Below are 12,792 nucleotides of genomic sequence, written 5' to 3'. Positions count from 1 at the left end.
CTTTACTTATTTAATTATTGTATAAAGTTAATAGAAGTTTGTTTAAATGCGGAATAAAACTATGGAATTGGGGATTCACAATTAGTAATTTATGAGACTGTAATTCCATTGGTGATCATCCATTTTTTTGGCTGTGATATAACTTTATGGAAGTTACCACAAAGGTCCAACAGTGCACCCAAATGGGGTCGTTTGAGCACCGGGTGAACTTGCATTTAACAAATCTCGGTTGCTCTCGGACCCTGTGGTGTGCGCAGGTGAGGTGTTTGACTACCTGGTCGCTCATGGGCGGATGAAGGAAAAGGAGGCGAGGGCAAAATTTAGACAGGTAAGCTTAAATGGCTTGGCAATGTAATGCAGGATGAGGGTGCAGTGGGTAAGTCTTGTACACTGACCTCTGGTTGGAGATGTTTTCATTAGGCCACCATAAAGAATGTCTGCATTCATCTTGGTTCCATGGGGTCCATGGTCCATGGGGTCCGCAAGGCTAACCCCCGCTCTAGCAGGGAAAATGGCCTTAAAATGCATGTTGTTGTTGTTGTATCTTAGTTCCTGTGTTTGGATTGTTGGCTCGAAGGTTGGTGTGAAGGGTTAACCATTATGGATGTAGTGTTAAAGAGAAGGCTGGGAGCCATGTCTGCGATAAATATTGTCACATTGATTGCAACCTCCTGACAAGATCGGTGCGGTTACCGTCACGCTGAAGCCGAGACGTCAACGATAGCTAAACTTTCAGTTTTTACACAAACCAATGCCCAGCAGTTATAGCCGGCCATTTGATGCTCCAAACACACCAGTTAAAAACCAGGATTACAATAAATTTAACCCTCCAGGAATCCCAAATGGGCCCGATTGTATTCACGACAAAATGGCAGCAGCGAAAGTGGCAAGCCGTTGCCAATGCCATTCCTTTAGAGTTAAATAATTGATCACACACGACAGTACAGCACAGTTCCTGATAGATAAAATGAACCAAAATAAAACACCCTATCTCACCCCCCCCCCCCTTCCCCAGGACACACACACACACACACACACACACACACACACACACACACACACACACACACACACACAAACTGGGGAGCTTTGAGGAAAATGCACTTGGTGGAGAGCATGATGTTGGAGCAGAACACACAACGCTGCCTCGTCTCTACCAGGGCAAGACCAGGACTCAGATCGTGCAGCCAGAGAGTCAGAGCAAAAGTCAAGGTGCAAAGTGGTGGTCAGAGCACTGTTGGATCAAGCCAGACAGAGTGAGCTGCTCAAAGAGTGAGTAGCAGACACAGACTAAGTCAAGAGAGTGAGCAGGTTTAAAAGAGCCAAACTGAACCAAGAGGGAGGGAGAGAGGCTGCTTATTATCCGGACCGACGTTTTTTTTGTACCCGAGCACTGCCCCACCGCAAGTCTCCACCTTCCGAGGTTAACCTATGATAAGTCACAAAGGTCTTGCCCTCCAGAGGTTCTATAAATCAGGCTCCAGGTGTTGCACCATGCACCAATCATAGTGCAGGGGTTCCACCAATCACAGTGTGAGGCCCTGTTATGAGTCTCTACCCCCAGGGCATTCATAAATCACAATCCAAGCAATGCCTGCCTCCCATGGTGACGAACAGCTGTGGGGGAACAGTCACCCCCCCCTTCGCCCCCCCCCCGTTTTTTGTGAGGAATGTGCCATGTCATATATATATATATATAACTGTGAGAAATAGCAGAAACTCCACAATACGAGTAGGGTGCCTCATTTGCATGAAATATACAATCAGAATAAATTAAATAAGTTCCGGACGTAGCTTCAGGACGATCTTTCATTTTCGACAACCTTTCGGTCAAATAGGCCTTCTTCTTAGTCTATAAGAACAGCAGGCATGTATATAAGACATTGGTATGATGTCGATACATAAATAAAATACATAGAAAAAGTAGAGACATTCCGTTAACAGCTGCTCACCTTCCTCAAGTTCAACGAGAGTGAGTTTACAGTTGATACTGCACATGCGTACATATATGTGCATATACATGCACATATTAATATACTGTTTACATGCACATATTAATTTTCTGTTACACATACACATACATGCACATATTAATATGCACATATTGCACATTGACACATACACATACATGCATACATGCACATATATGCACATATTACATATACACATACATGCATGCATGCACATATTAATATACTGTACTGTTTATATTCATATACATACACTGCCTTCATTTATTAATGTAAAGGTGAAAGGGATGTTTTATGAAAAAATGAAGTGAATGAGTTTCCGTGCACTGACCTGACCTGAATGACCTGACCTTGACCATCCTGCATTGTCCTGGACACTGCATGGTATTTCTGTCCTGTGATTCCCCTGTCTTTCTACTGTGGATGATTGGGCCCGATAAGGACATAGGTATTTAAGGATTCATGTTTTTTTTGTTGGTTCGTGGGCGCATATCGGTACGGGCTAAGGGGTGTTATCGGTGATTATTCATTGCTCATTGCTTCTTGTGTTTCCCACCCCGTGGTCATGATTACAATTATATATAACTTGTCTCGGGTTGAATTTGGGTCATTGTGATCACTCTTGCAATTAAGGAGAGTCTGTTGACTAATTTGCAAAGGTCATAAACACCATGTAACCAAACCATGCCGCATGCCTATCGGCCCACTTGGCCGTTAATTAGAGACGAAGTACGCTGTACCAATTACAACTAGAACGCCACTCAGGAGAGCGCATACTTCCGCCGTGGGTGGCCCTGCTGAGCCCTATCTTCCAATGGTAAAAAAATCCTTCAAAAAATTCCTGGATCCGGAATAATATCCTGAACTTCACCAAAAACTAATTAATTCTTCCTTAATCCCAAGGGCAATCATCCCACCAACTTTCATCCAAATCCGTTCAGAACTTTTCCAGATATCTTGTTCACAAACACACAAACACACGAACACACACACGGACGGACACGATCGAATGCATTACTCCCTGGCGGGAGCAATAATGGTCGGCTGACTCAGAGACTACACCAGTACCGTATCATGACAGTGGACATGCGATTTGGCTCGGGAACTTCGACAAGGTTGGCCATTGGCTATATCTGGACAAATGGCCTTTGCTCGGCGCTAGCCAAATGGCAGGGATATGATTGGAGGATTACCTATATGAAGGGTGGGATCATTATGGGGGAACTATACCAATGATAGGAGATTGGTTCTCTGTCACAACAGTTGTTGTTCTTTGTTACACTCATCCCCACTTCTGTTGCTGTTGCCATGATTTTCAGATCGTGTCTGCCGTTCAGTATTGCCACAGGAAGCGCATTGTTCACAGAGACCTCAAGGTGAGATGGAAATCTAATATATACCAGTTTTCTTCACAAGTTACGGTGTTATTGGCTACGTTTGATTGATGAAGATGAGAAGTGCTAACAATGTAATTTAATACATGTATTTTAAAAATACTAAACATGCAAAAGTTTTTGACATTTTAAGCGATCTTACTCTGCACCAAACAAGATACGTTTAAAAGGTGATCTCATGGGTGATTGCTTTAAAGTAGAAACCTGGAATTTCTCGGAAATCTATCCTCATGTGTGCACATGAATCTCTTCTTCTGCTCTCTCGTTTGTTCATTTAATGCTTTTACAGAGTATGGAGAAATGTTAACGTATTGTTGTGGGAATGACTTTAAGGGGCCTAACTTTGCATAGGATAGGTTAGTTATCTCACATATTGATTTTTTACGGTGTAACCCATAGGGCAAAGCCGTCTAGAGCAGAGTTTGTCCGTCTGTCCGCCTGTATGTATGTATGTATGTATGTATGTCCCCTCAAACGTATTCCAATCAGAGCTGAGGATCTGGTCACATGACAGGGTGATGTGATCAAGTCTGATGTCATTACGGCGGTGCTGCAGCTGACTCTCCACACACCGCCATTTTGATTTATATGCCGTTCATGCCGAACATATCGTCGAACCTGGCATATATCACAATCGCCATGCTCTACCTTTACGTTTTTCATTCAGTGTGAAACACAAACAAACCGATTGTTAAAATGACCATCAAATATCGAAAGCATCTGCGTTATGTCTCTTCCAACAATACGGTACGTACCCAACCCGTGTGGGGTATAATCTAGATTACAGTAGATCTTCCCTCGTTCTGCAAGTAAAACTTACCTCACGGATGTCGGGATTCCTCCAAATTTCTTTGTTTAATGTTATAAACAGCATTAGCGACTGTTTGGAAAAGCTAATATTATGTGTGTGACCAAGATTGGTGGTTTATAAACCAATTTACAGAAGGTTTATAATATTTTACAAGCCCGGCTACGCTGCTGTTACACTTTCGGTCTTGTTTTATAATGCATTGTCGAGGCTCGTATAAGAGCTAACACACAGAACACATAACAAAGGGAGCAGGAGACGAGTGGGAGTGGGGGAGGGAAGTACAACAACAGCAGGGAATGAAGACTTCAGGAGATCTGTGGAAGAGAGACGGCTGGGGTGGAGTGGGGTGTACATGGGATAAACAAGATAGACACTGCAGGGACTTTCAGAAAAGAAAACGGGGGATTTGAAGTAGGTGGGTTCGGGTTGGATTAACGGGGGTAGAAAAGATCAAGGTTTTGCATGGGGGAAGCTTTGAGATGGTGGTGAACAGCTGTTTTAAAGACCTGGAGGGAGGAGTGGGATTGAAGAGAGTGAGGGAGTTTGTTCCAGAGGTGGGAGAAAAGAGGAATGAGAGAGTGAAGGTGAGCAGAGAGTCTTGATTTTGGCAGTTTAAGCATAAGAGGGTTGATGGCAGATCTTGTGTGTCCTGTAGGAATATTTGGGGAACAGAGCACTGACAAAACTGGGGGTGCTAGGCCGGAGAGGAGTCGGTAGAAGATAGAAAGACCACCAACCTGCCTGCGGTGAGGCAGTGAAAACACCCCCAGAATCAGCTTTGTCACAGGAGATGCCAATAAATAAAATAAAAAAATTGTAAAATAATTAAATTGTTAATCAATTGGCTAATAGCACACCAAAACTACCACGTTTCAACCGAGTCTGTAACTTTTTGAAAAGCAATTAATTGTATAATTAAATAATTAATTGATTAATTGATTAATCAATAAAGAAAAAATACCATTTACAGTCAAATCACTTGGTCATGATCATGTCCAAATATCAGCTTCCAAACTCAAAAGGTGCCTGAGATAATGCCCAGATGAGAAAGAAAATAAATATGTACTTAATAAATAGATAATAATGAAGTAATCAATTAATTGATTAATAAAAAAATGCCGTTTCTGCCAAAGCTCGTGCTCGCTATTGTGCCCAAATTTCAGCTTGTTAGCTCAAAGGAGGCCGAGATATTGCCGGGAAAAAAACAAACCAAGAAAAAAGAAAACGGACAAGAAAACAAGAAAACCGAGTGAAAACTGAGTACTCCCTTTCTGAGCGCGTCATTGCCGGGCCCCCGGCGTTGACATCATGCACCGCCTGGACATGGAAAAGGAAAGGAGCAGTGTACAAAAGTCGAGGGGTGTGCTGGTCATCACCAATATACTTTCTGAAGGCACTGAAATTGATGAAGATTATGAATGGGATTGGGTTAGAACACTAACTTGGGGCACTCCAGCCTTGACAGGGAGAGGAGAAGGAAGGGTTCCGTGGAGAGCCACACGTTGGCTACGAGAGTGGAAGAGGAAAGCAACCCCCAAGAGTGGAGCCTTTCATGCCATTGGGGTAAAGGGAGAATGCCAGAATGTATCAAAATCTTTAGATATATCGAGAGAAGCCCTGATCTCATGTCTGATATTCAGGACCTTCATCCATTGTTTGGAGAACATATGCAGCACGTCCAAGGTAGAGTGACCTGGTCTGAATCTGAATTGATATTCTGAGATAAGGCTGTTGGACAAAAGGAATGAGTTTGTCAACTCCGATGATTGATTGCATGACCTTGCTGATGATTGGAAGTAAGCTCATTGGTGTTAAGAAGGGGAACTGTTTTTACATCTTTTTATGTAGTAGTGTAGCGATGTTGGCTAATTTCCAAGCATATGGAAGATGACCCAGCGTAAATGGCAAGTTGAAAAGGGCAAATAGAGGAAGTGCAAGAGCAGCAGAGCAGGTTTTTAGGACACGTGAGCTGATGCCGTCCAGTCCAGGTGCTGAAGTAAGGGAAGAGGTGGGAGAGGAGCATACTCCAGTGACAGATTTAACAAGGCACCACCAGGTTTTATAGGAGGGACGCAAGTTTGAAAGCTCATTCGTGAGATTGGGCTGATGCTGTTTTCCGGCTCTACTGAGAGGAGACGCACATTTGGTGCCGGCTTTGTGGAATGATTTGAGGTTGCCTTCATATATATCAGTTGAATTGGCCTTCCAGGAGGTGAATGCACGTTTTTTGTTTGTTTGTTTGTTTTTTAAGCAACTGCTTCACCAAAGCATTCAGAGTGCCAAGACCGGGAGGATGGGTAAGACACCAGTTTGCCCGAGGGAACTGCCCGACTCGCCGGCGATGAGGCTGTTCTCTGAGAATGGCCAGATTGATGTTGACGTTCACAAGCACATGATCAGATGAGGCAACTGGAGCAGAGGCCGAGCAAGATACATTGCAGATGGGCCATGGCTGGTGAGAGAGGTACCAACACCGAGCCAATTATCATGGTGACAATTGAAATCACCACATATGAGGAAGAAAGTGTTGGGTTGAGTGGTTAAAAGTTGGTCCTTGTCATCTGATAGAGAGATGTATATGGAGTTGTCACTGTTGGGAGGACGGTACAACACACAGACAAACATGAGGTGGGAGCGGAGGGAAAGTCGTAGCCAGATGTAGTCCTGTGGTTTGGGAGGTGTTAGAGCAGTACACGGACAGTGATAAGTGGAGTTCTTGATGTGCAGCACCACTCCGCCGCCAGGACGGGGTTTCTGTCAGATCAGTCTTTTGGGGACTGCCACTGGTAACTTGTAACCCAGTGCTACCTGCTGCACGGTCGAGTTGTCGGTGACTCAACCGACACCCCTCACTAACTTTGCTATAGGGGAGGGTGACTGTGACTCCTGCCAGGACTAAAAACAACATCTGGCAAAGGGCGGATGATCTCCCTCTGTGAGCCAACGGCCATCCAGTGAGGAGATGGTGTCTCCTAAAAAACACCCATCCGGTTTAGACCGGTTCAAGTCATACCAAAGACTTTTAAAGTGGACCGTGCTGCTTCCTTGCTTGAAAAGGATAGAGCATCGACAATCCCCATCGGTTGGCATCCATGGGGGCGGAGGAAATTTCTCTTGAGGAAATGTCCCGCTGAGTACGGTGAGAAAAGCTGCGCCATTGTTATGACGTTGCTGGTTCCCAGAATATCTCGGGAAGTGAGGGTAGTGATGGCACCTCCCCCAAGGTGTGTGTGTGTGTGTGTGTGTGTGTGTGTGTGTGTGTGTGTGTGTGTGTGTGTGCGTGTGCGTGCGTGCGTGTGTGCGTGCGTGCGCGCTCTATTGTGCCTTAGCCCAAGTATTTTAAAAATGCAAATAGAAAAGGCCCATCAAGCCAGAGGAGACAATAGCCAGGTCCAAACACTAAAGCGTCAGGGACATCGTGCGTGTGGGAGGAAGGATTCTGTTAATCAGATAATGTCTGGTTTATCAGCAGCGACCTGGATTGAGAGATCTGTCAGGTTGGAGCTGAAGCCTCAGGCGTTTGAGGAGCACACCGGTAGGGACAGATGCTGATCGAACGTAGGGATGTGGAAAGGAAAAGGTGTGGGGGGTGGGGGAAATTTGGGGGAGAGGGTGGGTTTGGGGCAGGGGCAAAGCCGAGAGAGAGGACAGGACGAGGTGGAAGCTGAGAAGGGGCTGGGCAATGGGGAGGCTGAGAAGGGACAGGAAGAGGGGGAGTAGAAGGGGGTGGAGGGGGGGGGGGGAGATGATAATGACATGGACGGGTTTGACACACAGCATCTACAACATTGACGCCTCAAGATTCCCAGACTGGATAACCTGCGACAGACTTCCTGGGTGTGGTGGTGATGAGAATGTTTTTGGTTGACTGCATGGAGGAATATTTAGCTCCAAGTGAAATAGGAGGATGGATGAACTAAGCGTTTAGGAATGAGGTAGGTTTTGGGAAATAAACCTTGTCAAAGAGAGAGGGAAGAGATTTTGATGAATAATAATAATAATAATCTTTATTTAAAGAAAGAAGAAATAATCTAAAACATTTTAATTGTGATACAAGATATGCATCGTTTTATACATAGAAATATGTCATCTACCCACCTCCAATGCTTGTGTCTAAAACCGCCATCTCTGGATAGACTCATATGGTTCCCTTTTAATGTTGTCACCTTTGTAATCTGTTTGTGTACTTTAAAATTACCTGATAGGCCCTCAGGTGCAAGTTTGGGCGGGAAAAGCCACACTACGGTCCTGACCGAGACAGAGAAAGGGGACCTCATGAGTGACAAGTCGATGGGTGGGATCTCCACCCATAAAACTGGGCCCCGGACCAATAGTGAGTGGGAGAGAAAGGGTTAATTGCATCATCAGAGTGGGTGGGGGTATAACCTATAAAGGCGAGGGGCAAGCAGAGGTTGGAAACCTCGCTGGGGAATCTACACTCGAGTTGGTGCGAGGTTTCACCCAGAACCGGCCACGTTTGCTGCTGCGGTCTCCGCCATGCCCCACTCAGCAAACCGCGCCCAATCTCCTCCTCATGCCGAGGATTGGACCATGGCCCAATTTGTCCCTATGCCTGCTCGTGTCTCCACCAGGGGGCAAGTTGTGTCCTGCCAGGCACAGCCGGGGTATTTTCAGTCCTGTCTGCCACTTTATTTTGTCTGTCTCCTGTGGTATGATAAAAGAGGCCTTAAGAACCTAGGTAATATAGGTTCCTGTTTGTTCGTTGATCCGTGGACACGTATTTTTTAGATGGTCAAGTGGTATGTATTTGTTCATGATTGATTTGCTTCTCTTGTATTCCGACCCCGTGTTCTCCCAAATGCATTTTAAAACCACTTGGTCTCCGAGTGAATTTGGGTGGTTTTGTTCCGATCCTGGTTGCAGTTGTGCACATCTGTTAAAGGACAAATGGGAAATGGGTGACTAGTGCCCATAACAAGGCCGTGCCATACGCTGAACAACTCCGCACGGTCGTTATTAGGGATCAGGCGTACGGCACTGAATGAGTGCGGCGCATCTACTGGCTTGGGATGACTCGGTATGGAATTGTGGCAGGCAGACACGTGATCTGGCCCGGGATAGCAAAATCAGTCGGCTGACGTGACTGCTTTGATGTGGTTCGCCAGAATTCAAGCCAGGCAAACGGATTAACCAGATGACCTCAACAATATTTTTTCATCGACCACTGGTGGTATTGCTTTGTAACCATCCAGTGATGATTTTATTTTTTGGAATATCGACACATTTCCCTTGCAGGCAGAAAACCTACTTCTCGATGGTGACATGAACATCAAGCTGGCTGACTTTGGATTCAGTAATGAGTTCAGTCCAGGTGGAAAGCTGGACACTTTTTGCGGAAGCCCGCCATATGCTGCACCAGAGCTCTTCCAAGGGAAAAAGTATGACGGGCCGGAGGTTGACGTATGGAGCCTGGGGGTCATCCTCTACACGCTGGTCAGCGGCTCACTGCCGTTTGATGGGCAGAATCTCAAGGTGAATGTTATGGCTGATCCCCTGGATACGAGGCCGTGTTACGGTTGTGGTGCTTGTGCTTGACGAGTAAGATGGGATTACTTGTGTGGAGAGTGACGATTTGTCCTTGTTTTCTCGGCAGGAACTGCGGGAGAGGGTACTGCGTGGTAAATATCGAATACCATTCTATATGTCTACAGACTGTGAGAACCTCCTGAAACGTTTACTGGTGCTTAACCCATTGAAGAGGGGTACTCTAGAGGTGAGTGAATTGCATACCTGCCTGGGCTTCTATGGCTTTTTTTAATGGGTAGAGTTATCGTTGTGGACCCGTGGAGGAGTTTTTCCATCTCACCCCTTTGTGCTACGCCTTGGCGCATTTTATTATTTATTTTTAGAAACCTGGCAAAACTGAAGCTTCACTGAAACATTGTTGTCAAAATGGCTTTTACGTTCTCAGTATGTTGATGGCTTGTTCTGCACTCTAGCAAATAATGTGTGACAAATGGATGAACATGGGGTTTGAGGATGACCTGTTGCAGCCTTTTGAGGAGGTTGCAGAGAGCGTGGTGGACAATCGACGGATAGGTGAGATGGATTTTCTTCGAGAGCATTTGCAAATGTAGACCATGCTTGGCTTTCTGGATCTTTTGTTGCAATGTGAGGTCCCCTCTCATCCTCTCCCCTCTCATCCGGAATCTTGGCGTCATCTTTGACCAAACCCTCTCCTTCGACAAATACACTAAACAGATCACAAAGACAGCCTTCTTTCACCTGAAAAACATCGCCCGTCTCCGCTCATCCCTCTCCTCCACGGCTACAGAAACCCTCATCTACGCCTTCATCACCTCCCGTCTGGACTACTGCAATAGCCTCCTCTATGGTTCACCCTCAACAATCACCAATAAACTCCAATACATTCAGAACTCCGCTGCCCGTCTACTCACCCATTCCCGGACCCGTGACCACATCACCCCCGTCCTTTACAAGCTTCACTGGCTCCCCATCTCCCAGAGAATCCAGTACAAAATCCTCCTCTTGACCTACAAAGCCCTCCATAACCTGGCCCCATCCTACCTGGCTGACCTCCTCTCCAGACACACTCCCACCCGCAACCTCCGCTCTGCTGGTACCAACCTCCTGACCCCCCCCATCCGGACCAAATTTAGATCCTGGGGGGACAGGGCCTTCTCCATCGCTGCTCCCACCCTCTGGAACTCACTACCTCACACCATCAGAGACTCCTCCTCACTCACCACATTCAAAACATCACTCAAGACCCACCTGTTCAGCACTGCATTCAACATTCAACCCACAGCATTTAACCCCTGACTATCACTTCTCCTTCTCCCTCCTTTTGCTTTAAATATTTTCCTATTGATTCTTGTCTTTTTGCAATTGATGTTTTCATGTTTTGTTATGCATTATGTTTTGCACTCTGTCAAAGCGCTTTTGGGCTTCATGAAAAGCGCTATACAAAATAAATGAATTATTATTATTATTATAATGTAACATTGAGTGTTTAGTACGTGTGGCTTTGTTTACGTGCCGCTTGGTTATGGGAGTGTTTCGATCTTGATTTGCCTAAATGATGAAATGAGATATCCAGTTGCATTAATGGCTCCAACCAAGTGGGTTATTAAATTATCATGGAATGTGTTTACTCTTGATTGTGAACTTGGAAATTTATGCTGATCGTATTTTCTGCTTTTATTGGAACCGTCAAATGACCTCGGTGGCATCACGCGCAGCATCATCTTTGTTCCTTCTTGCAGAAATCATGTTGGGAATGGGCTTTACGCGTGAAGGTGTACAACAATCTGTGAAGAACATGAAATATGATGAGACGACGGCGACTTACCTTCTGCTGGGCTGCAAGCCTTCAGAAGTAAGCCTCCAGTGCAGGACTTTGGTCAGTTCTGCTGCCGCTGCTTCAAATTGGTGACTGCTTTGTCTTGCTAACCTTTGCTTGCTCTCATTTTCTCCAATTTACCGTACTTCCCATTTCCTGTTAACCTCCTTTCGCTCGTCCTTTTTCCTCTTCCGACCCTTATTCCTTCATGACCTTGTTTAAAATTTTCTTCCTTCCTTCCTTCCTTCCTTCCTTCCTCTCCAACCACCTAATGCTGACACCAACACTAGCTGGAGAGTGATTTGTACTCCAGCAGTAACTTATCCCTCGCCAGGCCTCATCGGCCTAATAGTGATCTGAACACCAGCACTGCATCCCCTGCACGTGGCACTGTGCAGCGCAGTGTGTCAGCCAATCAGAAACAGCGTCGCTTCAGTGATCATGGTAACTAAGCCTCTGCTGTCCTTTTAGGATCCCTTCTTTCCTCTTTCTTTCCTTCTCACCATATCTTTGTCCTTTTGTTGGTAGTGCCCGGCCCATCTGTTCCCGTTGGTGGCTTTGGCCGTCGGCCACATCCCTCGGTCGGTACATCAGGATCCGGGACAGAAGGGTCCACCCTCACAGCAGAGTTGGCTTTGGAACCCCTGGGACCAAGGAAGCCGGGACATGGACCTGTTGTGTCAGACGGTGGGCCACACAGCCCCCTCCCATCAGGCTCAGCCAATCCCAATAAGGCAGAGTTACCCTGTCGACGAAAGATTTTGGCCTCCCCATCGGTAGGCTATTCCATTGCCATTGTCACAGTTGAACATTTTGCTCCTAGAGCTGCACATGTGCTTTCTGATCTCTCACCTCCACTCGTGATCTGACATGCCGTGCCTTAATACTATGACGTGCCCTCAGAACAACGTGCTGTCTGGTGGAATGAGTCGAAGAAACACGTACGTGTATGGGGATAGGGCCACAGGTGAAAGGCCGGCTTCCATTTCCAATGGAAAAGATTCCAGGTTTGCCTCTTCACACATTTTGGTGTTCTTGCCAAGTTTTTATCTTTCACCTTGCTGAATTGTTCAAACTTGCATTTTTTTCTCTTTCTTTTTCATGCTCATCCCCAGCTTGACGGAGGTGTGTGGAGGCGCAGCACCTCCTCCAGCCTCCTTGGCCGTGAGGCCACGTCACCAGAAGTCCATGTCTGCATCTGGTCACCCAGGTCGTACCAGCCTGCCACCCATCCCGGATGAGATACAAAGGCCAAAGTTTGTCTATTTTGTCACCTCTCTACTCTGTCATTAG

At 46.0% G+C, this 12,792-nt stretch overlaps 1 protein-coding gene across 1 annotated transcript in view; it reads left to right on the top strand.

Moving 5' to 3' along the window:
- LOC137437471 (MAP/microtubule affinity-regulating kinase 3-like) overlaps window positions 1–12,792 on the top strand; it is a 112,103-nt gene that overhangs the window by 62,164 nt on the left and 37,147 nt on the right. Inside the window, exons 6-15 of the mRNA XM_068131823.2 lie at window positions 258–328; window positions 3,290–3,346; window positions 9,432–9,668; window positions 9,790–9,909; window positions 10,136–10,235; window positions 11,423–11,535; window positions 11,790–11,943; window positions 12,028–12,275; window positions 12,403–12,506; window positions 12,615–12,755. Coding sequence (XP_067987924.1) covers window positions 258–328; window positions 3,290–3,346; window positions 9,432–9,668; window positions 9,790–9,909; window positions 10,136–10,235; window positions 11,423–11,535; window positions 11,790–11,943; window positions 12,028–12,275; window positions 12,403–12,506; window positions 12,615–12,755 — 1,345 coding nt within the window. The remainder of the gene's footprint in view (window positions 1–257; window positions 329–3,289; window positions 3,347–9,431; window positions 9,669–9,789; window positions 9,910–10,135; window positions 10,236–11,422; window positions 11,536–11,789; window positions 11,944–12,027; window positions 12,276–12,402; window positions 12,507–12,614; window positions 12,756–12,792) is intronic.

Source organism: Myxine glutinosa, chromosome 12, assembly GCF_964187855.1.
Source record: "Myxine glutinosa chromosome 12, kmMyxGlut1.1, whole genome shotgun sequence".
In the NCBI taxonomy this organism is placed as follows: Eukaryota; Metazoa; Chordata; class Myxini; order Myxiniformes; family Myxinidae; genus Myxine; species Myxine glutinosa.
The sequence above is the reverse complement of the archived record's forward strand: the minus strand, read 5'-3'. Positions and strand labels throughout refer to the sequence as shown.